This window comes from Psittacula echo (assembly GCF_963264785.1).
Source record: "Psittacula echo genome assembly, chromosome: 23".
Taxonomy (NCBI): domain Eukaryota; kingdom Metazoa; phylum Chordata; class Aves; order Psittaciformes; family Psittacidae; genus Psittacula; species Psittacula echo.
In genome coordinates, this window is record NC_137748.1 from 3,188,273 (window position 1) to 3,212,524 (window position 24,252).

Here is a 24,252-nt window from a genome sequence, read left to right on the forward strand (position 1 = left end):
CAGCTCCCCCGCTCCCGCCGCAGTTCCTCTGGCCGGGCCTGCACCCCGAGATACGGGTCCCACAGCACGGGGGGTTGGGGCTCAGCGGGTGCTGGGTGCGCGTTTGTGCTGCTTCGACCGTGGCCGTGCCCCCCCACCCCTCCCCGTGTGGTTGCGTGCGCGGGGGTTCCCCTTCCTGTCCCCTCTGTCCCGTCCCCGGCTGCATCCCCCCAGATAAGGCAGGGCCGGTCCGGGCTGTGCCGGGACTGGGCCTTCAGTTCGGGCGGCGATGGGCGCTGCTGCGGGTGCTGCCGCGCTGCTGCGGGCCCTGCTGCTCCTCGGGGCGCTGCGCTCGGCCCCTGCCCTCAGCCTCCTCCAGGACCCCCCCGCCACGTACAAGGGAACCCCCGGCAGCTACTTCGGCTTCTCCCTGGATTTCCACACGGCCCGGGGCAGGTAGGGGGGAGCCCGGGGTGCTGGGGCCGGGCACAGCGCCCGACCCCCCCGGACCCCCGACCCCTGTCCCCCGCAGTTCCAGCGTGGTGGTGGGAGCCCCCCGCGCCAACACCTCCCAGCCCGGCGTGGCGCAGCCCGGAGCCGTCTTCCTCTGCCCCTGGCCCCCCAGCGGGACCCCCTGCGACCCCCTCCCCATCGACACCACGGGTGAGTGGGGGCCGCGGGGCGCAGGGGGCCTCGGGGGGGTCACCAGCACCCGGCACCGCTCCCCCTCCCTGCACCCGCAGGAGACGAGACCGAGGCGCAGGGCACCCTGGAGCTGCGCACCTACAAAGCGCACCAGTGGCTGGGCGCATCCGTCACCAGCTGGCAGGGCAGGCTCGTGGTGGGTACCGGCGGCGGGCGGGGGGTGCCGGCGGCGGAGGGGGCACCCAGCGCATCCCCGTCCCTTGGCCAGGCCTGCGCCCCGCTGCAGCACTGGAACGCGCTGGACGGGCAGCACGAGGCGTTCCGCACCCCGACCGGCGTCTGCTTCGTGGGTGCTCCCGGCCCGCTGCGCGTCGCCTGGTACTCGCCCTGCCGCGACCACCTCATGGCCGGCGCCTACCGGGACAGCAACTACGGTGCGTGGGGCCGGGGGTGCGGGCGGTGGGTGCCCCCCGCCCGTGGTCGGTCTGACCCTGCCCCGTGCCCGCAGCCTATGACAAGCGGTACTGCGAGATCGGCTTCAGCGCGGCCGTCACCTCGGTGAGATGGGTGCTGAGGGTGTCAGGGTGGCCCGGGGGATGATCAAGGGATGCTCATGGGGACGCAGAGGGTGAGGCCGGGATGGTACCTGGGCTGGGATGCTGGGGTGGTAATGCTGGGTTGGGGGTGCTGGGATGGGGATGTTGGGTTGGGGATGCTGGGTGAGGGGAGGATGCTGCAGGAGGTGATGCAGTGGGGTGCCCCAGTGTGGCTGCTGACACCAGCTCCTCCTGCAGGACGGGACACTGGTTCTGGGTGCCCCCGGCGGGTACTACTTCATGGGTGAGTCCTGCCTTTGGGTGGGCACAGCAAGACCAGGGCACCCAGGATGGGGCACCCCGGTAGGTGCCACCCGCAGCGGCACTGACAGCCCAGGGCCAGTGCCAGCAGGTGCCTCATCAGCGCTGGTGCCACCCCGTGTCCCGCAGGGCTCCTGTACTCGGTGGGAATTGATGCTATCCTCACCCGCTTCCATGGCAAGTCCCTGCTGTGGCCAGAGCAACCAGGACGCCCCACAGAGGAGCCGGTGTCCTTCGACTACGAGGATGGGTACCGGGGTGAGCAGTGAGCATGGGGCAGCCCCACAGCCCCAGAGCTGGGGCACAGAGGGTCACTGATGCCCATCTCCCTGCAGGGTACTCTGTGGCTGTGGGCGAGTTCGATGGCAATCCCAAAACCAAAGGTAGTGCTTGGGGGTGACACACATGGCCTCTGGGCACCCTCTGAGCCCACCCCAGTGCCATGAGGGGCACTCAGAGCTCTTGTCTCTGCAGAGTACGTGGTGGGGGTCCCCAACAAGAGCAACACAAGGGGCGAGGTGAGTGGGGCCAGGTATGGGTGTCCAATGAGGGGGACACCACCAAGGCCATGGCCGAGGAAGTGGTAAATGCCCCATCCCTGGCAGTGTTCAAGGCCAGGTTGGACACAGGAGCTTGGAGCAAGCTGCTCCAGTGGAAGGGGTCCCTGCCCGTGGCAGGGGTTGGAACTGGAGGAGCTTTAAGATCCCTTCCAACCCAACCCGCTCTGTGCTTCTATGGTTCTATGCCCCCCACTTGCCCCCCTATAATGGGGCCAGGGCCTGACACTGCTCTGCTCAGGTGGAGATCTTCAGTGTGGGAGTGACCCTGCGCCAGCTGTGGGGCATCACCAGCGAGCAGGTACCCAACACCCTGCACCCACCCCACTGCCCAGACACCCCCGGCACCCTGTCCCCAGTGCCCCCCAGTCTTACACCACTGCTCCCTACCAGCACCCCATGGCTCCCTGCTGCCCACTGCCACCCTGCCCAGTCACCCCATGGCACCCCAGTACCCCCAGCACCCAAATTCCCCCCTCCCATCACCCAGCACACCCCGCAGTGCCTGTAGCACAAGCCCCCACCCCCACCCGGTGCCTCCCCTCACCCAGACCCTTTCCAGGTGGCATCGTACTTCGGGCACACAGTGGCCGTGGCCGACGTCAATGGGGATGGGTGAGAGCTGGGACTGTCCCCCCCCTCCATAGGGGCACCCATGGGTGCTGCCCCTGCCTGGCACCCACCCAGGTGCCACCAGACCCCAAACCTGGGCCCCTTCCCCTGACCCTTGCACTGGGTGCAGGCAGGACGATGTGCTGGTGGGTGCCCCCCTGCTCATGGCCCGGCGCCCCGACGGGCAGCGCAGCGAGCTGGGGCGCCTCTACCTGTACCTGGGGGGGCTGCAGCGGCCCCTCGCCCGGCCCTCCCAGACCCTGACGGGCACTCACCCCTACGGCCGCTTCGCCGCCGCCATCGCCAGCCTCGGGGACCAGGACAAGGACGGCTTCGGAGGTAACGGCACCCGGCACGGGGCTGGGATGGGAGCGCTGCCAGGGGACCCCCGCGGTGCCCGGTCTAAAGCATCTGCGGAGCAGAGGCAGGAGCTGGGGCAGCCGGGGGGCGCTCATGGCCGCCGTGCCCGCAGACGTGGCCGTGGGTGCCCCCTTCGGCGGTGACGGTGGCAGCGGGCAGGTCTTCATCTTCCGCGGGCAGAGCGAGGGGCTGGAGCCGGTGCCCACCCAGCGCCTCGACAGCCCCTTCCCCGGCCCGGCCGCCTTCGGCTTCGCCCTGCGCGGAGCCACCGACCTCGATGGCAACGGTTACTCAGGTACGTCCCCAGCGCCGTGCCCCCCAGTGCCCCCCGCTGCCGCCTGCCCCGTCACCGACCCCCTGCTCGTCCCCACAGATCTGCTGGTGGGCGCTTACGGCGCAGCCCAAGTGGCCGTGTACCGGTGAGTGCCCGTGGCGCCGGCTCCGGTGCTGGCACAGCCCAAGGAGGACGCTGCCCCGGTCCCCAGCACCTCAGCTCTGTCCCTGTGTCCCAGGGGACAGCCCGTGGTGGTGGCCCGGACCCAGCTGAGTGTCCCCGGTGGGCTGAACCCCGAGGTCCTGGAGTGCGTCCTGCCCGGCTCCGGCACCCGTGTCAGCTGGTGAGCCGAGCGCTGGGGGCACCGCGCTGGGGACACGGCCGCCGTGGGGACATTGCCCCGGGGCAGGTCCCTGAGCACCCCTGGGTGCTGTCCCCTCGCAGCTTCCCCGTGGTGCTCTGTGTCAGCGTGACGAGCCAGAGCATCCCGCAGCACATCCGTGAGTGCCGGCGCCAGCGGGGGGGGGGCAAGGGGCACAGCTCGGGTGTCACCGGTGCCGTGTTCCCCCCTGCCCGCTGTGCCAGGCCTCGAGGCCGAGCTGCAGCTGGACCGGCTGAAGCCCCGGCTGTCCCGGAGGGTGCTGCTGCTGCGGGGCCACCAGGCGTCCTGGCACGAGGAGCTGGAGCTGGACACGGGGGCACCCCCCGTGTGCCGCAACCTCACCGCGTACCTGCGGGTATGGGGACGGCGCCAGCGCGGGCTGGCGTGGGGGGGTGATGGGGACATTGGGAAGGGTCAGGGCACAAGGGTCAGGGATGGGGACAGCAGCAGCCCCAGCTGAGATTAGGGCAGGGATGGAAACAGGAGCATCCCCAGGCGGGATGGGGACAGGGATGGGACAGGGTTGGGACAGGGATGTGGGCAGGGGTGTCCCCAGCCTGGCCGGGTGGGGGTCCCGGGGCGGGGCGTGTTGGGTGCTCACTGGGGTGCCTATGGGTGCCCCTAGGACGAGGCCGACTTCAAGGACAAGCTGAGCCCGGTGGCGCTGAGCCTGAGCCTGGCGCTGCCCGAGAGGGCGCCGGGGCTGGTGCTCTATGGGGACACCCTGGTGCAGGCGCAGGTAGGGGGGACACGGCTGAGCCACGGGGTGGGAACGTCCCCACGCTCCAGCCCCCAACCTGTCCCCAGCCTCTCCCTGGGACACAGCCCCTGACCTCCCCATTGTCCCCAGTGCTTCTGTGGGTTGTCCCCGTGGCCCCCCCACTGTCGCCAACCACTCCCTGGCACATCCCTCTGTGCTCACCCTGCTGCCCCAGGGCCTCCCTGGGATGTCCCGTCCGTCCCTGCTCCCCCCCTTGGGGTACCACCCAGTGTCCTTGCCTGTCCCCAGTCCCTCTCAGGATGTCTCCTTTGTACTCCCCACTGTCCCCAGTCACACACATTCCCCCCAGTTTGTCCCCTCTCTACTCTCTACCATTCCCAATCCCTCCCATCCCTGCTCCTTCCTGGGGGTGTCCCGCAGTATCCTCTGCTATCCCCAGCACAGTCCCAGTTCCCTGGGATGCCCCCTTTGTACCCTCCTCAGTCCCCAGTGACTCCCGTGACCCCCCCGCTGCCCCCCTGTCCCCTCTGCAGACCCACATCATCCTGGAGGACTGTGGCGAGGACAATCTCTGCGTCCCCGACCTCCTCCTGGCCGCTGACACGTGAGCGCTGGGGCGGGTGGGAGGCTGCAGCATCACCCGGGGGTGCGCAGCCCTGTCCCCATCTGTGCCCCCATCTGTGCCCCCCAGGCCCAGCCGGCGCCTGCTCATCGGGGCCGAGGCCACGCTGCTGCTTCGCGCCAATGCCAGCAACAGGGGCGAAGGCGCCTTTGAGGCCGAGCTGCGGGTGCTGCTGCCCCCCGGCACCCACTACCAGGCGGCCCGGAGCAGCATCCCGGTGGGTGCCAGGAGGGGCTCGCACGCTGCCATGGGTGGCCACCACTCTTCATGTGGGTGCCTGGTGGTGATGGGTGCCGAGGGTGGGCACCTTGGACCGTGCACATCCCCAGGCTGGTTGGTGCGTGGCGGGGGGTCCGTGAGCGTCACCTCTCCATGTCCCAACCCCACAGGGACAGGAGAAACTGAGCTGCAACCCCAGGAAGGAGAACGGGACCCACGTGGTGCTCTGTGAGTTGGGCAACCCCATGAAAGCAGGTGCCCAGGTAAGGGGCTATGGGGTCACCCTCCCCCAGGACCATCACTCACTGGGGCTGGGCAGGGCCGGTGGTGCTGGGTCACCAGCTCACCACTGTGCTGCCTGCAGATCACTGTGGACATGGAGCTGAGCGTGTCCGGGCTGGAGGACATGGGTGATGCCATCACCTTCCAGCTGCAGCTGCGGAGGTGACACCGTGATGAAGCCCCTTCCCCCTGTCCCCTTGTCCTCCTCTCCCCTGCCCACTGCTGGGACCTGGCCACCCAGGACTTGGTGGCCTCAATGTGTCCCCAGGCTCAGGTCCATGCCTCACCCCACTGTATCCCTGCAGCAAGAACAGCCCCAGCACCACCAACACATCGGTGACGGTGACGGTGCCCGTGGAGGCGCAGGCAGAGATGGAGCTGCGAGGGTGAGGGTTGGGGGGGGCACGGGAGGCTGGGAGTGAGGCAGAGGGACACTGACCCCCTTCTCCTGCCAGCAACTCCCTCCCGGCCACCATGGTGCTGCCCATGAGCTGGCACCGGGACGAGGGCAGCCGGCGGCTCGAAGACCATGGCATCAAGGTGGAGCATGTCTACCAGGTAGGTGCTGCACCCATGGGCCCCTGGGGCCTGCCCCCTCCCCGGTGCCACCTCACGGTCCTCCACAGCTCCACAACAAGGGTCCCAGCACCGTCAGCGGGGTCACCCTGCACCTCACCATCCCCATCCGGCTGGGGGGCCGCATCCTGCTGTACCTGCTGGAGCTGGGCACTGAGGGGGGCATGAACTGCACCAGCCCCCCCGGCCTCAATGCCGAGCAGGTAGGATGGCCCCGGGGTGGGGGCCGGTGTCTCCGGCTGGGTGCTGGGTGGGTGTCAAGGTGTGGGAGGTGCCCGCGTCCCCTTTATCTCCTTCCAGCTGGAGATCCCGCATCCCACGGGCGCAGCGCCCCGCAATGGCTCACACCGGCGGGAGCGCCGGGACCTGGAGCAGCCGCCGGGAGCGGGGCTGGAGGAGCCCATCCTGGTGGTGAGCGGGCACTGCCGGGGGAGCTGCGGCCCAGGATGGGCGCTGGGGGTGGGTGGCGCTGGGGTGGGGGTCAGGGTGACACCCGCCGTGTCCCATAGGACTGCGGCAATGCCACGTGTGTGGACATCGCCTGCCGGGTGCCCGGCCTGGCCAGAGACCAGCGGGCGCTGGTGAGCGTCCATGCGCTGCTCTGGATGGACACCCTGCAGCAGGTATTGTCCCCAGCAGGGGACGGGGGTGGCACTGTGCCCTGGGGGTCCCCACCATGTCCCCTCCTGCACCGTGGTCCCCGGGGACCTGCAGAGAGCAGCCCTGGGGATGCCGGGTGCAGGGCTGTTGGCTGCTAGCACCCCTGTGCCGTGTCCCCATGTGTCCCCCACGTGTCCCATGTGTGTCCGCAGCGGGAGCACCTCCTGAAGCAGTTCCTCATCCAGTCACAGGCTTGGTTCAACACCTCGGCCATGCCCTACCGAGTCCAGCCCCGTGTCCTGCCCGCCGGGGAGGCCATGGTAGGGCTGGCACAGGCAGAGGGGACGCGGGGCCCGGCTGAGGTGACAGCGGTGTCACCCCTGTCCCTCTGCAGGCTGTCACCAAGGTGATGCGCACCAGCCCTGGGGGCGAGGGGACGGTGCCCGTGTCATGGGTGGTGCTGGGGGTCCTCGCCGGGCTCCTGCTCCTCACCCTCCTCATCCTCCTCATGTGGAAGGTGAGTGGGCAGTGGGGACCTTGTGGATCCTGGTGACACCCTGCCATGGCGGTGGGGTCCCAATGGCGCTGGAGGGATCCCCAGTGTGAGGCTGGGGTCCCCGAGGGTGACACTGGGGGTCCCCTGAGGTGATGGTGTGGGGTTCCCCGGGTGTGACACTGGGGTCCCTGGGGTGACACCGTGGCTGTCACCGTCCCCCTCTTCCAGATGGGTTTCTTCAAGAGGACACGGCCGCCTGCCGAGGACATGCAGGAGCTGGCACCCGGCAAGGCTGAGGAGCCAGAGGGTGCCCAGGACTAATGGGGTATCCCGGGACCCCCCTTCCTCCCTGTCCCCAGCATCTCGAGGTGCCCCTGGGGCCCAGCACCCCCCCCCCGCCCCTGGACAATAAATCTCTGCCTGGCACCATGGGGCTTCCCGTGGGGTGCTCTGGGGTGCTCCTGTGAGCCTGCACAGGCCTGGCGTGGGGTGCGATGGGGTGGGAGGGACTGGAACAGAGTGGGTGCCGGGACTGGAGGTGGAGGGGAAGTTGGGGGGTGAGGGCCGGTACCGGGGACAACCTCGGTGGGGCCATGGCAGTACCAAGTCCCGATCCCGGTGCCAGGGTCAGTGCCGAGGTGCCGGTGCCTCTCCCGGGGTCAGTGCTGCGATGCCGGTGCCGGTGCCGGGGTCAGCGCCGCGATGCCGGTGCCGAGGGCCGGTCCCGGGGGTGTTGCGGGGGTCCGGGGCGGTGCCGGGGGCGGTGCCGGTACCGGGGCTGCGGCCGTGCCCGGCGGCTCCGGCAGGTGGAGCCCGGTCCCCGCGGCGGCGGCGGCGGGCGGAGCGGGCCGGGCCGGGCGGGCCGGGCATGGCGGGGTAACGGCGCGGAGCGACCATGCGGCCCCGCCGCCTCCTGCCGCCGCTGCCGGTGCTGCTGCTGCTGGTGGCCGCGGGCGGGCGGCGGGCGCGGGGCGCGGCGGAGCCGGGAGCGCACGGTGAGAACGGCCTTTGTGTGCGGCGGCCCCGGCCCCATCCCCGCCCGCACGACCCCCCCCGGCCCCCGCTGCCCCCCCGTCTGTCCCTCTGTCTGTCTGCCCCCCCTCCGCGGTCCGCCCGGTTCCGGCCACCGGCATATGGGGGGCTGGGGGGGGGTTGGGGTGCAGGAGGGGGTGTGTGGGGGTGTTGGGCAGTGCCAGGCGTAGAGATGGGGAGGGGGGCTCATGGATGGAGCTTGGGGGTGCAGGAGGGTGGGGGGGGCCCCGGTGATGGGGTGCATGATGGTGGGGGGGTCGTGGGCAGAGATTGGAGGTGCAGGAGGGTGGGGGGGGTCTTAGGCCATGGGATGCATGACGGTGGCTGGGGGGGCATGGATAGAGATTAGGGGTGCAGGAGGGCGGGGGGGTCCTTGGGCAATGCCAGGGTTCCGGCCCACATATGGTGTGTGCGGGAGTCCTGGGCAGAGCTTGGGGGTGCAGGAGATTGTGGGGGGGTCCGGGTGATGGGGTGCATGATGGGGGGGGGGGTGCGGGCAGGGCTCCGGAGGGCAGGATGACGGGTGGGGGGGGTCCTGAGCAGCACCCGGGGGTGCAGGATTGGGGGGCAGGGTTTGGGTGTTGCCCTCTTGCAGGGTGGGCCTGGGGGTGCAGCATCGCTCTTTGGGGTCCCTGTGGCTCCCCATGACCCCCACCTGCACCCCGAACCCTCCTCGAGGTGTGCTGGGGGGCGAGGTGGTGTCAGTGGGGTGAGGAGCTCCCTGGCCCGGCACGGCCCTGGCCTCATCCTGCCGGTGCTGGCTCAGGTCTCTGGTGGCGTCACCGTCCCTATGGGGTGGCCGCGGTGACAGGGTGCAGGGCCAGATCCCTGGCACCCTCCCCCCCCCATCATGGCACCGTGGGGTCATACTGGGAGGTGCTGGGGGGCCAGCGTGCCCTGTGGTGGCTGTGGCACCCTCTGGGGTCCCCTTGGCAATGGGGGGGACACAGAGAGTAGGGAGGGGGGAGGCTGTGCCCGTGCCCCCCCGTGCTCTGGGGACATCAGTGGGGTGGCCGCTGGTGCCGGCTGTCCCTGGGCAGCTGTGGGTGGCCGCGTGTGGTCATGGGGACATTCCTGCCCCCCGGCTGTCCCTGCTGTGTGGGGACACCCCCCATGTCCACCCCCCCAGCGCATCGCCAAAGCAGCTGCTGCAAATTCCACCCCTCACCCATCACCACATCTGGGCAACATCTGGGCTGGGGGGGGCAGGATAGGGATGGGGTTGCCCAGTGGTGTGAAGGGGTTTGGGGGTGCAGGATGCCGCTGGGGGGGACACGGGGTCCCGGAAGCGCCTGGGGCCATGGGATGAAGGAGGTCGTTGCCAGGGTGACGGCGCCGGAGCCGGGCCAGATGCCAGGGATGTGCTGGGATCATGCGCAGGATGGTGCCAGCACGGGGGGGGGCCGGGGCCACAGGGGGGTGCAGAGGTCCCCCCCCAGCAGTTTCTCCCCCTGCCCTGCACCGGGAACTGCACTGGGGGACCCAGCCCTGGAGCCCAGCAGGGTAGAGACCCCCTGAGCTTGTGACATGTGTGAGTTGTACCCTGGGAGGGGGCGGGAATGGGCCTGGGTGGGCTCTGGTGGGGGGGGTGAGGGGGACATGACTGGGTGCACCCACTTGTGGGCACAGCAGTGACCCCCATCTGCCCGCTTCAAGGGGCACAGGGTGGGCACAGAGAGGGGCTCAGAGGTGATGTCCACAAGGATGGTGGCGCAAACCTGCCAGCGAGGGGCCTGCTGCCTGCTGGGGTGGCACCAGTGACCTCAGTGGGGTAGAGCCCATAACACACCAGCATGGTGGCCGTGACCCACCAGGATAAATCCCACTATTCCACTGATACGGGTCCTGCCACCCTGGTGGGTCGTGGCCATCATCCCAGGAGGGTGGTGGGACCCATATCAGCGGAATAGTGGGACCCATCTCTGTGGAGATAGGTCCCACCTCCCTGCCAGGATGGTGCCCATGACCCACTAAGACGATGGCTGTGACTTGCTGGGATGAGTCTGGCCATTGTGCTGGGAATGGGTCCCACCACCTGCTGGGATGGTGCCTATGACCCATGAAGATGGGTTCCACCATTCTGAGCCCTACCATGCTGCTGGAATAGTGCCCATCCCACAAACCAGAGTGGTGACCATGGTCCACCAGGGTAGGTCCCACCACCCTGCCGGGTGACAGCCATGACCCACCAAGGTGATGCCCATGGTCCATGGCGATGGGTCCCACCATTGCACTGGGAATGGGTCCTACCACGTGCTGGGACGATGTCCGTGGCCCGGCAGGGCGGGTGGTGGGGTGGTGCCGTGCTCCGGGGGGGGCCCGTGCCCACACGTGCCCCTGTCCCGCAGAGGTGGTGCTGCGGGTGCAGGTGTACGAGAGCGGGACGCTGGTGCCGCTGGCTCAGGCCGCGCTGGAGGTGCTGAGCAACCGCAGCTCGCTGGCAGCCGGTGCCACCGACCACGAGGGCTGCGCCGCGCTGCCCGTGTCCTACCGGCTGGGCTCCTGGCTGCTGGTCACCGCCGCCCGCCGCGGCCACGTCACCGCCTCCGTGCCCTGGCGCGTCCACAAGCTGCCGCGTGAGTGCCCGCGGCCTCATGCGGGTCCCGAGCGCCGCACGGGGGGGGTCTGGGGGTGATGGGGACCCTGGCTCTTTACTGGGGGGCTGAGAACACTCATGGGGGACCCCAGCTCTTTACTGGGGGGCTCTGGGTCCTTATCAGGGGGTACAATCCTCTACTGGAGGGACTCTGGACGCTTATGGGGGACCCCAATGCCTCTCTGGGTGGCTCATACGGAGAAGCCCTAGTTCTTTCCTGGGGATCCCAGTCTTTTCCTGGTCCCTTAATGGGGACCCCAAAGGGATTTTGGGATAAGGGGTCCCTCATGGAGAGGTGTTTGGGGGAGTCTGGCCCCTTTGGAAGAGAGTGGCCATGTCCTGGTGCCCCCAAAGCGTCCCCATGCTGAGGCTGGGCTGGGCTCCAGCCCTTGTCCCCAGGGCCAGTGAGGGGGGGGGAAGCGCGGGATAGCATCAATGGGGTCACCTTGCTGGGGGGGACACGTGGGAGTGCTCATGGGGGAGCGGGGTGGGGTGCAGGAATGGGGCCGTACAGGGATGGAGTTGCAGGGATGGGGTGCACAGGGGTGGGGGTGCAGGGATGGGGGTATATATGGGATGTTTTTGGGGTCCCCATCACCCCCCTCCTTGCAGTCTACGCCTCCATCAGCCTCTACCTGCTCCCGGAGCGCCCGGCCACCCTCATCCTGTATGAGGACCTGGTGCAGATCCTCTTGGGCTCCCCAGGTGAGTGCTGGCTCTGGAGGGATGGGGATGTCACCCATCACCCCTGGGTGCTGCCACCCACCTTGTGTGTCCCCAAGGTGGCCGTGGGCAGCCGTGGGCGCAGTTCCCGCGCCGGGCAGCGCGCCTGCCCCGCAGCTCCACCTACAGCCAGCTCGGCGCGTCCCTCACCGCAGCCTCTGGCCCCAGCCTGGCCCGCGCCTTCCCGGCCTTCCTGGGGGCCGAGCAGGACAGCAGCGGTACGGGGGGGGGGCACCAGGGGGTTGGGGAGGGGGGCAGGACCATGAGGTCCCCCCGTGCGAGCATCCGTTGTCCCCTCAGCCAATGCCACCTGGCTGGAGCTGGCGCCCGTGGTGGCCCTCAGCGTCCACCTCTACACCGGCAACGGGACCGAGGTGCCGCTGGCCGGCCCCATAGAGCTCTGTGTCCCCTTGGCTGCCGACGCTGCCCCCGTGGTGGCCACCAGCGTGCCAGCCTGGAGGTTCGACCCCAAGAGCGGTGAGTGCTGCTTGAAGCGGGTGGCAGGGGGTGACCCGGCGCTGGATGGGGATGGTGGGGGGGTGATAAGTTTGGGTGTCTCAGCCCGCTGTGGGGGGTGGATGTGTGTCCCTGCAGGGCTGTGGGTCCGTAATGGGACGGGGCTGATCCGTAAGGAAGGCCGGCAGCTCTACTGGACTTTTGTCTCCTCCCAGTTGGGATACTGGGCAGCAGCTCTGCCCTCTCCCAGCACAGGTAGGGTGACACGTGTGGGTGCCCCCAGCCGTGGCGCTGGGGATGGGCTGTCCTGTGGATTGAGGACACCCATCCATGGGGTGCTGGTGGGTGCAGGCCCTGGGGGGTTTTCATGGGGGGTGCTCCATGTGTCCCTGCTGTCCCTAGGGCTGGTGGCGATGGCGGCGGGGGTGACGGACATCACCACCTACCACACCATCTTCCTCCTCACCATCCTGGGCGCGCTGGCCCTGCTCGTCCTCATCCTCCTCTGCCTCCTCATCTACTACTGCAGGTCAGCACCCCCGATCCGCACCCCCGGGGTCCCCAACACGGCTGGGGGTGCCCTATCTCTGGCCGGAGCCCTCTCCTCCAGGGGACCCCAGCACCCATGGGGTGACCCCCGCCCCGTGTCCCCGCAGGCGGCGGTGCCTGAAGCCGCGGGCACAGCACCGCAAGCTGCCGCTGCCGGGGCCGCTGGACGTGGCGCGCAGGGACCAGGCCACCTCCGTGTCCCAGCTGGACCTGCTCTGCGGCGGCAGCCACCTCGAGACGGCGTCCTCGGGGGGGGACACCGACGTCCCGACCCCCGGCGCGGCCCCCGCGGCCCGCCCGGACTTCTTCCAGCCGCCGGGGGCCCCCCCCCAGCTCCGCGCCGGGCCCCGCACCCCCGGCGGGACCCTGGCCCCCCCCCGCCGCCGCCAGCCCCCTGCCCCGGAGGACTACGGGCGCCCCGGGGAAGCCTTCGGCCTCCGCGCTGCCCGCTCGGTGGACGGGCTGCAGCCGCCGGATGAGCACCCCCGGGGGGCCCCCGCCTTCCCCCCCCGGCCCCCCTCGCCCCCCGTGTTCGCCCGTTACGGGGGGCAGCCCGCGGAGCACCCGCTGCCCGAGCCTCCCCCCCGCCCGCCCTCCATGGCCCCCCCCGCTCCCCTCCTCCTCTGTGGGGGCCCGGAGGACGTGTACCGGGGGGTGATGCCCACCCTCCTCATCCCCGCCCGGTACATGCGCCTGGCCCCTGGAGAGCCGGAGGGTCCCCCTGAAAATGATGGGGGCCCCGGGTCGACGGGGGTGCCCACAGCCGCCCCCCCGGCCCCCTCATCCTCCGCGCAAGGGTTTGAGGAAGGGGAGAGCTGGGCGGGTGCCCGCGCCCCGCAGCCGGTGAGCGGCTCGGTGGCCATCCCGGTGCTGCTGGACGGGTCGGCGGTGGCGCAGCTCAACGGGGAGCTGCAGGCGCTGGCGGGGCAGCAGTTGTTAGAACTGGGGGGGCCGCCCCCCCCACGGGCTTGGTTCGTCTCCTTGGACGGCCGCTCCTCGCAGGTCCGACATTCCTACATCGACCTGCAGGGCGGGGAGCGGGGCTCCGGCCCCGCGGGCCCCCCCCCGCGCCTCCCGAGGGCCGTCGGGGCTGCGGTGGGCGGGGAGGACGGAGGGTCCCGGCCCTCCCCCGCCGCGGCCGCCGCCTCCCCCGAGGACAGCTCCTTGGCCCCGCTGCTGGAGGCGGGCGGCGGCAGCGGCGGGGGGCGGCGCGGGGGGGGCAGCGGCCGCAGCAGCGCCAGTGAAGCGCCCCGGGACTCGCTGACCAGCCCCGAGGAGGAGGCGCTGGTGGAGGCGGGCGAGGGGGGGGACGACGGCGGCGACAGGAAGAGCCCCTGGCAGAAGCGGGAGGAGCGGCCGCTCATGGTCTTCAATGTCAAGTGAGTGCTGCTGCCGCCCCGTCTGTGCCATCCGGCACCGCCATGGCCCCTCACTGCCCCGTCCCTCCGCCACCCCCCCGCTGCCATCCTGCCATAGGATCCCAGACCATCGCACCCTGCCCCTGCTCCTTGCCCCCGTCCCCTCCCCACTGTACCGGTAAAGGGACCAGCGCAGGTCACCACGTCCAATGTCCTGGGGACCGCCATGCCACCGGGCTCTGCACATGGGGTCCTGCTGCCTCTGTGCCCCCCCCCATGACATTGCCATTCATACCCTGCATGTTGGGGGGGGTGTGGGAGAACTGTATGTCCCCCACACCCCCTAAGCCATGTCCCCTCTTGTGCCCCTGCAGGACAGGGGGGGCCATCAGTGCCCCCCGGGCCACCGGTGCCTCCAAGCTGCCGTAGGAGCTGAGGGGGGGGCACTGCCTCCCCCCAAACCTCCCCCCTCCCTCCTTGGCTTTGGATTTTAATCGTGTTTCTAAATGTTTTCTACATGGCGAGGATGAAGAGGGGCCAGCAGGGGCCGGGTGGGCAGTGGGGGGGACATGGGGACCCCCCCCGGCACTGCCTGCCCCCCTGGCCAGGGAGCTGCCGCCTTACGTGGCATTAATATATTAAAGAGTGGTCAACCCCCCCTCGCCTCTGCTTCCTGCCTCAGTTTCCCCCACACAGAACCAGGGGAGGGGCTTGTCCTAGAAACCGTTTATTGAGGTGGTGGCACTTGTTGGGGGGGGGCCGGGCCCTCACAGCAGCACCCTGCGGGGTGCAGGCAGGTCCCAGCGCTGGGGGCTGCACCCCCAGCCCCCCCCGGTGCAGCGGGACCCCACAGGGCAGCAGTGACGGCCATCGGAGCAGCAGGAGCCCTGTAGAGAGACACGGAGCGAGGAGGGGGTGATGCCACCCTGACCCCCCCCCCCCATAACCCCACACGAACCTGGGTGAAGGGGCAGCACCCCCAGGAGCCCCCCCGCGCACGGCAGCACCGGTGCCCACCGCGGCAGGAGTGGGCAGCACCGCAGGGCACCCCGGCAGCGGGGTCGGTGCCAGCAGCGCGCAGGGGGGCAGGCCGGGGAGCGGGTGCCTGGGGAGGGGACGTGGGTGCTCGCAGCAGCAGGGCGGGCGTCAGGAGCTTCTCGCAGCTCTGGGTGGCCACGTTGCAGGTGTAGCCCCAGGGGCAGCAGTGCTGGTGGTCCCTGCAGCACACGGCCTGAGGGGGCAAAGGGAGGGTCAGAGAGGGTCCAAGGCGTGTGGGCCTGGGACACCCCCCAACCTCATGGACCCCCAGCCCCGGGGACGGTGCTGGGCCCTGTCCCCACGGTGCCCACAAAGCGCCCATGGAGGGGCACACTGATGGAGGTGGGGGTGTCCTGTGTCCCTGTCCCTCCCCTCCCAGCTCTGCCTGTCCCCAGAGGGTCTCATCCAACCCCCCCCCGTTCCACCCCAACCCTGGTAGAGCCCCCCCAGACCTGCTCCAGCGGGCAGCACCCCCAGGCCCCCGAGCTGAGCCGGCAGCAGGTGCTGCCCTGGGGGCAGCTCGTCTCCTCGTCACACTGCACGTCCCCCCCCCGGGACAGCGCCGGGGTCTTCCGCAGCCAGGGCCGGCGCTCCCCCTCCTGCTGCAGGCAGCTGCCCGCGCTTGGGTCGCAGGTATAGCCCTGGGGGCAGCAGTGCACGTGGTCGGGGCAGCAGACGGCCTGGGGGGGGCAGAAGGGAGGGTTAGAGCCCGGCCTGCCCCCCCCAAGGGTAAACTGTGCTTACTCCTGCCTGTTCCCTCCCCATCCCAGTTGCCCAAACTGGTCCCAGTTAGCAGACGGGGGCTGACCGGGGGTCCAGCAGCATCCCCCATCCCCATGGGACGAGCCCTCTTTGTCCCGTCTGGGGAGCAGGGGACATGAGCCCTCATCCCACCCAGGGGACACTTTGGGGCCAGCCTCCCCGTACCTCCTCCAGCGGGCAGCACCCCCATGCCCCCGAGCTGAGCCGGCAGCACGTGTTCCCGTCGGGGCAGCTCGTCTCCTCGTCACACTTCACGTCACGCGCTGGGGACAAGGGGACACTCAGAGCCGGTGCCCCCTCCCCAGGCCAGGGCAGGGTGTGTGGGGGGGCCTCACCTTTGGGCAGGGATGCCTGGAGGGGTTCCCGGCCCCCCGAGGAGGTGCATGTGGAGCGCTCCAGGTCACAAGCAGTGCCCTGAGGGCAGCAGTGCTGCCCATCGCTGCAGCACACGGCCTGCAGGGGAGAGCTGCATCCGTGCCGCTGCACCGGGGCCCCACCGGGACACAGTGGGGACGGGGACAGGATGGGCTGACTGTGGGGTGCACGGCACAGGGTAGGGCATGGGGTGCCCAGCACAGGGTGTCTGACATGAGGTGATGGGGACAGCGTGCCTGGTATGGAGCACTCAGCACAGACTACCCAACACGGGGCGCTCAGTATGGGCTGCCAAGCACAGGGTGCTGGTATGGGGCAGCTGCCATGGGGTGCTCAGTGCTTGGGACATGGTACCTGATATGGGGTGCCCAACATGGGATTCTCAGTGTGGGGTGTCTGGTGTGGGGGTCTGGGGTCACTGTGGGGGGGTGGTCACTGGGGGGGGTGTTACTGGGAGGGGGGTGTCTCTGCCATGGGCTGCCTGGTGTGTGGTGGGTGCCGTGGGGTGCCTGGCATAGGGTGCTCGGTACAGGGTGCCCAGCGCGGGGTACCCAGCACAGGGTGCCTGTCGCAGGGCTGCCACTCACGTTCTGCAGCGGGCAGCAGCCGTACTGCGCCGGGGACATCTGGCAGCAGGTAGCACCGTCGGGACAGGCCGAGCGGCCATCGGGACACAGGACCTGGCGCAGGGCGACTGCGGGAACACACACACACAGCGTCCCCGCGTCCCCTTCGTGCCCCCCTCCATGGGCACCCCTCCACGCAGGTGCGGACACCCCTTACCTGACACCGGGGGCTGGCGCTTCCAGGCGGGGAAGGTGGTGCCCATGGGGGTGTCACCGGTGGGTGAGAGGCAGCGCCCGTGCGCCAGGTCGCAGACGGTGGCGTGGGGACAGCAGTGCACCTTGTCGGCACAGCACGAGGCCTGCGGGCACCGGACACTTGTCACAGTGATGACCACGTGATGTCCCCCCCACAATGTCCCCATGTCGTGTGTCCCCCCCATACCTGGGGCATGGGGCAGCACCCCCAGGCGCCAGTGGCCGTCATGCAGCAGGTAGCATCATCGGGACACTCAGACTGTCCGTCGGGACAGGGGACAGCGCGAGGGGCTGCGGAGAGTGGGGATGGGGTGAGAGACCCCCAAGTCCCATCCCGCCCACCCCCAGGCCCATCCATGTATCCCCACCCACAGGTGGCCCTCCCTTACCTGGGGGTGTGACGCAGGATTCACCATCGGTGCTGCAACGGGACCCTCGGGGACAGCAGCGGTGGCCGTTGGCACAGGGGACACCCTGGGGAGAGAGAAGAGGGTGGATGAGGAGGAAAAGCCCCCCGAGAATGGCAGAGGGAAGGGGGAAACTGAGGCACGGTGCAGAGACTCACCTCTGGCAGCGGGCAGCTGCCTGTGCTGGGGCAGGCCGAGCCATCCCGGCACGGCACCGCACTGCTGGCGCGCAGGACCTGGGGACAGGGGGATGCATGGGGGGGTTACCCACTGGTGAGGCACCCCTGGACCCCCCTCACCCTGGGCACTCACCGGGGTGGAGGGACACTGCTGCCCATCGCGGCACCAGGCGCTGGCTCCAGACAGGACCAGCCACAGCAGCAGGAGGGTCCTCATGGCACTGGTGGCATCTGCGGGCAGCAGAACGCTCCTGGCACAGCCGTGCCTCAGTTTCCCATTCACAAAGTTGGGGGCAGCACGTGTGTGCCCCAGCACCGCCCCCCCCCCCCCCCCCGGGTCCCACTTCCCCTTTCAGCCATATGCTGCAAAAACCCCAGCTCCCCCCTCCTCACCCAGGGCTCCCCCACCCCAGGGTGCGCAGAGGGGGGCACCCACCCCCCCCCCGTGTGGCTGCGGTGGTGTCTGGCACCCCAGCCACCCTCCGCAGCACCCCGATAACATCTCCCCGTGGCACAGGAGGCCAGACTGCCGGGGGGGGAGTGGCAGAGGTGGGCTGCCCCCCCAACCGGTACCGATGGGCGCTAAGGGCTCTCCCCCCCCAACTCACTTCCAGGATCACTTTCACTTCTCTTTCCCGACGTGGTTCCCACCCCCCGCAGCCGTGGGGGCAGGGCCCTGTCACACGTGTCCGGGTCCTACGGGGCGGGGGGGGGGGGCTGCTGCTCCCCGGCTCCAAACCGGGGGAAGCCTGAGGCAGACCCAGAGCCCCCCCCCGGTACCGGACACGCCGCAGAGAGGTCACTGGGAGGGGGTGGTCACTGGGGGGTTGTTACTGGGGGGGTGTCTCTGGGGAGGGGGCTCACTGCTCCCAGTGCCCCCCAGTGCTCCAGACCCCCCATGGCTCCCACTGCCCCCACAGCCCACGTGACTCGCAGGGACCCCAGAACGTCCCAGTGCCCCCCAGTGCCCCCGTACCCGCTCCCGATCCCGGTCCCGGTCCCGATCCCTGTCCCGATCCCGATGCCAGCCAGCCGCAAAGCCCCACCCCCTGCTCCCCATTGGCTCATCGCCCCACCAGCCTCTCTTCTATTGGTCCACTCGGCGAAAAGGGGCGGGAAAATCCGCCTGCTCACCCTTACCCCGCCCACCCCGTCACGTGATGAGGGGTCACATGACCACCGCCACCCCCTCCGGCTGAGTGCGATGAGTTGCGCGGGTCTCATCCCGGGGGGCGCTGACACGCTCTGCCCCGAGCGGGCCCGGGGCTGGTGCTGAGCCCGAGCCGCCCACAGCGTCCCCTGACCCCCCCCCAACCCCTCCTCCAGCCTCTAACACCCCCCCAAACTCCCAGCCCCCATCTGCCACCCACCGAAGCCCCCCAACCTGCCCCACCCCCCCCCAGCTGCCCCCAACCCACTTCCAAACCCCCCGTTTCCCTGGGGAAACAGCGCTGGCTGCTCCGTGAGCAAAGGGGCACTGGGAGAGGGAACGGCCACAGAACCTGGGGCGAGTGCGGAAGAATTCCCGGAAGGAAGAGCCCCGAGTGAAAGGAGGATCCCAAGTCGCTGATCTGCTGCAGACCAGGGCTCTTCACTGAGGGGCAGAAATCCCAGCCGAGCCCCCGGGGACCCTCAGATTTGGGAGAGAACAAATTACGCTGTTGGTGGGGACAGGAACTGCTTCCTTGGATTTAAATACATTAAAAGGCAATTAAACACGTAGAGACAATGCCTGTGATCAGTGACCGGGAAAAGGGAAGCGCAGCCTTCCCTTCAACCTCACAAGTGTGGACTTGGCAGGAGAGTTTTTACCCATCAGTGTCTCCATCTCCCAGAGCAGCCGCTGCCCTTGCTCGGAGGAGACGTGTTAACCCAACGGGGTGCACAAGTAGCTTTTGGTAAAGGAGGGACTGGGATTCGCATTGCAGAAGAGGCAGCTCGGGAGGCACAGGTATTTCATGGCATCTCGGCTGTGTTTAATGGGCCTCAGCTCTGCCCACGGGCTCTCAGCCCCGGCGCACAATCAAACCAGCCTCTGCGGCTTTGTTCAGACAGACCCAAATCAGCAACACCCAAACGTCCCCCCCGCCCCCCGAGACCTCCCTCAAACCCCACAGGGCCCCTCAGAGCCCCAAACCTCTGCTAATCCCCAGCCAAACCCCGAAGACCCCCAAATCGCCTCCCAACCCTCTCCATCTCCCCCAACCTCCCTTAAGCCCCCTCCAGACCCCCAAACCCTCCCCAAATTCCCCTCCCAAGCTCCTCCAAACCCTCTCGCCCCCCCCCCCCCGCCTCCCCTGGGTCCCCGCCGAACCCAGCCCCCCCCAAACCCTCCCGATCCCCCCCCCATGTTCCACAACCACGGAGCCACCGCGGGGACCCCCCGGGGGCCGCTGCCCCGGGCGATGGCGGTGCCGGGGTCACATGACCGACTGCTCCTGGCGCAGGGCCTCGGCACCGGGCGGGCGCTCGGGCTCGGCGGCCATGGCGGCGTGCCGCAGCACCGCCATGTGCTCCTCCGCCGCCGCCAGCGAGCGCTCGACCCAGTGGCGCGCCGCGGGCTGGCGGCAGGCGCTGCGCGTCACCAGCACCAGGTGAGTGACCGAGAGCAGCAGCGCCGCGGCCCTGCGGGGACACGGAGTCACCCCCGGCCCTGCCTCACCCGGAGCGCGCTGCTCCGAGCCCCTGTGTCCAACCTGGCCTTGAACACTGCCAGGGATGGGGCAGCCACAGCTTCTCTGGGCACCCTGGGCCAGCGCCTCAGCACCCTCACAGGGAAGAGCTTCTGCCTAAGAGCTCATCTCAGTCTCCCCTGTTCTGGCAGGTTCAAGCCATTCCCCTTGGCCTGTCCCTACAGGCCCTTGTCCCAAGCCCCTCTCCAGGTTTCCCGCAGCCCCTTTAGGCACTGGAGCTGCTCTCAGGTCTCCCCTTCAGGAGCCTTCTCTTCTCCAGGCTGCCCCAGCCCAGCTCTCTCAGCCTGGCTCCAGAGCAGAGCTGCTCCAGCCCTCGCAGCATCTCCATGGCCTCCTCTGGACTCACTCCAGCAGCTCCACGTCCCAGTCCAGCCCCTGCCAGGGCAGGGCCACCCAGAGCAGGGCACACAGGAGCGTGCCCATGGTGGGTTTCAGTGTCTCCAGAAAGGGAGACTCCGCGTCCCACGGGCAGCCTGTGCCGGGGCTCTGCCACCCTCAGTACAAAGCAGCTCTCCCTCATGTTGAGGTGACGCCTGTTGCCTGTTAGTTTATGGCTGCTGCTCCTCGTCCTGCCGCTGGGCACCACTGGAGACAGTCTGGCACCATCCTCCTGGCACCCGCCTTTGAGACCTGCACCGATGGGATCCCCTCTCTGCTCTCCTCTGCACTAACCAGGCCCAGCTCCCGCTATCTCTTCCCATAAGAGATGCTCCACACCCCTGATCATCCCTGTGGCACCCATGGGTGCCCCCTCCCTCCCCTGGGACTGTCCCCATCCCTCCCGCTGCTGTCATCACCTCGCATCCAGCAGTTTGGGGTCCAGCGGCGGGTACATGGATCTCACCACGTCATCCACCCTGCCCACGGGATGCCGTTAACCCCAGGGGACACGACGGTGACCCCGAGCCCCAGGACCCTCCTCGTCACCTGGGGCTGATGCGTTTGGCCACCACGATGATGTCCCCGAGGCCGGCGGGGGACTTCACGCGGGCGCCCGAGCCCATGGTCATGGCCACCAGCTTCTCTGTCAGCGTGTGGCAGATCTGCGGGGGGAGGACAATGGGAGTGGGGCCAGGGCGGGCGCTCGGTGCCCCCGGTGCCACCACGCGGACTCACCTTCAGGATGGCGATGCAGTGGGACACCAGACCCCTGCAGAGAAGGAGGGTGTGAATCCAGGCTGACCCCCCCGTCCTCGCCCCGTGTGTCCCCCACCGCATCCCTGCCCACACCCCATGTCCCGCAGGTCCCTGGGGACATTCCCACCCAGAGACCAGCTTGAGGACCCCCAACTGTCTGCTACCTGCACCCCATGACGGGGGGTGGCACTGCATGGGGGGCCCCAGCAGTGGGGTACGCATGCACGCACTTACGAGGCGTCCTCCACCCAGTCCTCGTTCTCCAGGATGGCCTCGATGTGCGGGTTGGTGATGACCACGTCGTCCAGCTCCAGCTCTGAGGGCTCTGATGGTGTCTCAGAAGTCCCCATGAGATCCACAATGGGTCTGTTGAGGACATGGGACATCCCTGGGGACAGGGACACCTCCTCGTGCTCCCTTCCCAACCCCCTGCTGATGCTGGATGCGTACCCAGCACCGTCCCCCTGGTGATGCTGACGTGCCAGCACCGTCCCCAGCCCATGGGCTTGGAGACCCCCTCACCCGTTGGGGACGGGGACAACGCCACCGCCGTGGGTCACTCACTTGGTGTCGTAGTGGTGCCGGAGGTCCTTGGGGTGGCAGTACCGCTGCCGGCACACCACCACCAGCGCCACGAAGGATGCCAGGAAGATGGTGGCCAGCACCCCGATGGCCACGATGACAACCGTCTCCATGGCTAGTCCCAGGTGGGGGAAGGCTCAGGCGTCCGGTGCCATCCCAGCACAGTGGGGTCTGTCGTGATGGGGGGACTGGGGAGAGCTTGGGGACACCACGGGTGCTCTCCCCTTCCCCTGCACCCCAAAACGCTGGCCAGGACCTGGTGTCACCCACGGACGGATCCCTGCCCCAGGGGGTCCTTCCAGACAGGGACTGGGGGAAAGGGGTGATGCTGGGTGCAGGGTGAGAAGGATTTGGCCACGGTACCTGGGGGGCTGCCCCCATCCTGGCACCATGGCCATGGTGACGATCAGGAGAGCCAGGTCTGGGCCATGTGGGCTGCGGGGACCCCCAAAACCCCATCCCTATGGGACCACAGGGACATCCAGTTTTGTCCCTGTGCAGACCCCCCAAGCCTGATCCTTAGGAGTCCCTCAGAGCCTGGTCCCTGTGGACCTGTTGGGACCCCCCCAGACTGGTCTCTATCGGACCCCCAGAGCTTGGCCCTCATCCCTATGGGACTACAGGGACTCCCAGAGCCTGGTCCCTATGGGAACCCCAAAGCCCTGTCCCCGTGGGTCCCTCCCAACGCAGCAGCCGGTCTGCGAGCCCGGTCCCTGGCGCAGGACATTGGCCGTGCCAGGCCCAGGGGACACCAGCCTGGGACAGAGCCGCTGGGACCCCCATCACCGCACGGGACATGCAGGGGGTCCCCACTGGGTGCCCGCTGTGTGGTGGGGGGCACAGGACCCCCCCCATTGCCCTCCCTACCTGCTGCCAGCCGGGAGCCACCGCGGACACAGGGACACGGGGACGGTGCCACTTCCGCACCGGGCACACAAACACCGACCTTTACACTGTGACTAATGCCTGGGCCCCCCCACGGGGGGTGTGCCCGACCTGCCCCCCCCAGACCCTCCAGCCCTGCTCCCACCTCTTCTTCTCCCTCGATCCCATCGAAAGTTGAGCCAGGTTTGGCGATCTGGATGAAACTCCCAGCCCGGGTGCACTTGCCCCTGGCCCGGCGCTGTCCCCAGCCGGGGGGGGGGGCACACACACACACACACACACACACACACACACACTCACACTGTTGCCTCGTACCCCCCCTTCCCACTGCGATTAATGCCTTAAGAGGGATTTTGGCCACTAAGCAGGTTCTGCGCCGTAACCCCTTGGTGCCTGGTCCTGGAGGAGGGGACACAGCCCCGGGGGGGCCCTGTGAGGGTCTGGGGGTGCCCTATGAGGCTCGGGGCGCGATGTTTGCTATTGGGGGTGTCCAGAGGGGTGGCGGTGTCGCTGCTGGTGGCTCGAGGCGGTGCCTGGTCCTGCGCAGCCCCGGGTGCGGGAGGCGGGGGGCACGGGGCTGATGGGGGTCCCGCATGTCCCTGGGGGGGTCACTGCGGGGGAGGGGTCTCTCCGAGAGTCCCGCACGGATCCGGGGGGGGCATCGGCCCCAGGGGGGTCACTCGGGGGGGTCCTATAGGGTTCGCCCCCCCCCCGTCTCCCCGGCCCGCCCCGTCCCTTCGCGGCCCCGCTGTACCTGGAGCCGCTCCGCGGCAGCCGCGCTCAAGATGGAGCCGGTCGGGGGGCGCGGAGCGGGGCCCTGTCCCGGCCCTGCCCCCGAGGCCGGCACCGCCCCGACGGGACCCCGGCCCGGCCCCCCCGCTCCGCCCCGGAGGGGCCCACGGAGAACGGAGCCTTTGCTTCGTGCCCCGCAGTGTCCCCGTCGTGCCCCGAAGAACCGGCACCGCCCCCCCGGAGCATCCCCTTGTGCTTCAGAGCATCTCCAAACGTCCCAGCTGCATCCCCAAGTGTCCCAGATCTTCCCCCTCGGTTTCCTGCCGTGCCCTTTAGTGTCCCCAGTGTCTCAATGCGTTTCAGTTGTGTCCCTCACTGTCCCTCTTGCGTCCCAGCCCATCCTGCTTGCATTCCAAATTGTCCCCATCATGACCCAAAGTGTCCTCACCTGAGAGCTGACCCTGGGTGATGGAAGCTCGTGTCCCGCCGGTCACATTGCTCTTGTCACCCATCCCTGCTGTCTGCGGGGACAGTGGCCATGGCATGGGGTTTAGCAGTGCCAGCCAGGACAGGTGCCCCAAAGCGCCACCATGGCCTGAGGTCTCGCTCCTCTGGGGATGTCACGGTCACCCTGTCCTCATGGGTGGTGAGAACATCACCATGGGCTCATCCCTGAGCCCCCACGGTGCCACCATCATCCCCAGGGATGTCCCCATGCCCCTCCAGCAACGCCTTGTCCTCTGAA

General features: G+C 69.1%; 4 protein-coding genes across 5 annotated transcripts; 2 read left to right on the top strand and 2 right to left on the bottom strand.

Moving 5' to 3' along the window:
• The first annotated feature begins 262 nt into the window (after positions 1-262).
• ITGA2B (integrin subunit alpha 2b) lies at positions 263-7,611 on the top strand. The gene is made up of 30 exons (XM_080633219.1): positions 263-435; positions 512-642; positions 723-820; positions 893-1,058; positions 1,133-1,182; positions 1,419-1,464; positions 1,611-1,739; positions 1,817-1,864; positions 1,956-1,999; positions 2,280-2,339; positions 2,601-2,653; positions 2,781-2,989; positions 3,123-3,305; positions 3,384-3,429; positions 3,523-3,627; positions 3,729-3,784; positions 3,870-4,021; positions 4,292-4,405; positions 4,921-4,991; positions 5,079-5,226; positions 5,399-5,491; positions 5,593-5,672; positions 5,816-5,896; positions 5,966-6,068; positions 6,137-6,289; positions 6,387-6,497; positions 6,596-6,709; positions 6,899-7,006; positions 7,081-7,203; positions 7,411-7,611. The coding sequence occupies exons 1-30, from the start codon at positions 269-271 to the stop codon at positions 7,501-7,503; spliced, it is 3,135 nt and encodes a 1,044-aa protein (XP_080489345.1). The 5' UTR covers positions 263-268; the 3' UTR covers positions 7,504-7,611.
• Positions 7,612-8,077: 466 nt separating this feature from the next.
• On the top strand, positions 8,078-14,325 carry FAM171A2 (family with sequence similarity 171 member A2; the record flags this gene model as incomplete). The annotated part of the gene is made up of 9 exons (XM_080633343.1): positions 8,078-8,177; positions 10,563-10,790; positions 11,423-11,515; positions 11,593-11,751; positions 11,834-12,010; positions 12,128-12,244; positions 12,392-12,518; positions 12,646-13,917; positions 14,271-14,325. 9 exons carry the CDS (start codon positions 8,078-8,080, stop codon positions 14,323-14,325), a joined length of 2,328 nt encoding a protein of 775 aa, XP_080489469.1.
• Positions 14,326-14,659: 334 nt separating this feature from the next.
• GRN (granulin precursor) lies at positions 14,660-18,502 on the bottom strand. 2 transcript variants are annotated; one of them, XM_080633350.1, is made up of 12 exons: positions 18,455-18,502; positions 17,612-17,729; positions 17,458-17,535; positions 17,282-17,366; positions 17,080-17,183; positions 16,855-16,996; positions 16,659-16,765; positions 16,032-16,149; positions 15,862-15,959; positions 15,387-15,614; positions 14,855-15,127; positions 14,660-14,783 (listed from the first exon to the last, which is right to left on the bottom strand). In XM_080633350.1, the coding sequence occupies exons 2-12, from the start codon at positions 17,693-17,695 to the stop codon at positions 14,664-14,666; spliced, it is 1,437 nt and encodes a 478-aa protein (XP_080489476.1). In that variant the 5' UTR covers positions 17,696-17,729; positions 18,455-18,502; the 3' UTR covers positions 14,660-14,663. The 2 variants fall into 2 exon arrangements, with proteins under 2 accessions (XP_080489476.1, XP_080489475.1); XM_080633349.1 differs by having other exon boundaries at positions 15,862-16,149.
• A 1,396-nt stretch (positions 18,503-19,898) lies between these two features.
• TMEM98 (transmembrane protein 98) lies at positions 19,899-22,003 on the bottom strand (the record flags this gene model as incomplete). The annotated part of the gene is made up of 6 exons (XM_080633260.1): positions 19,899-20,103; positions 20,969-21,028; positions 21,099-21,214; positions 21,288-21,321; positions 21,543-21,674; positions 21,873-22,003. 6 exons carry the CDS (start codon positions 22,001-22,003, stop codon positions 19,899-19,901), a joined length of 678 nt encoding a protein of 225 aa, XP_080489386.1.
• Between the last annotated feature and the right edge of the window lie 2,249 nt (positions 22,004-24,252).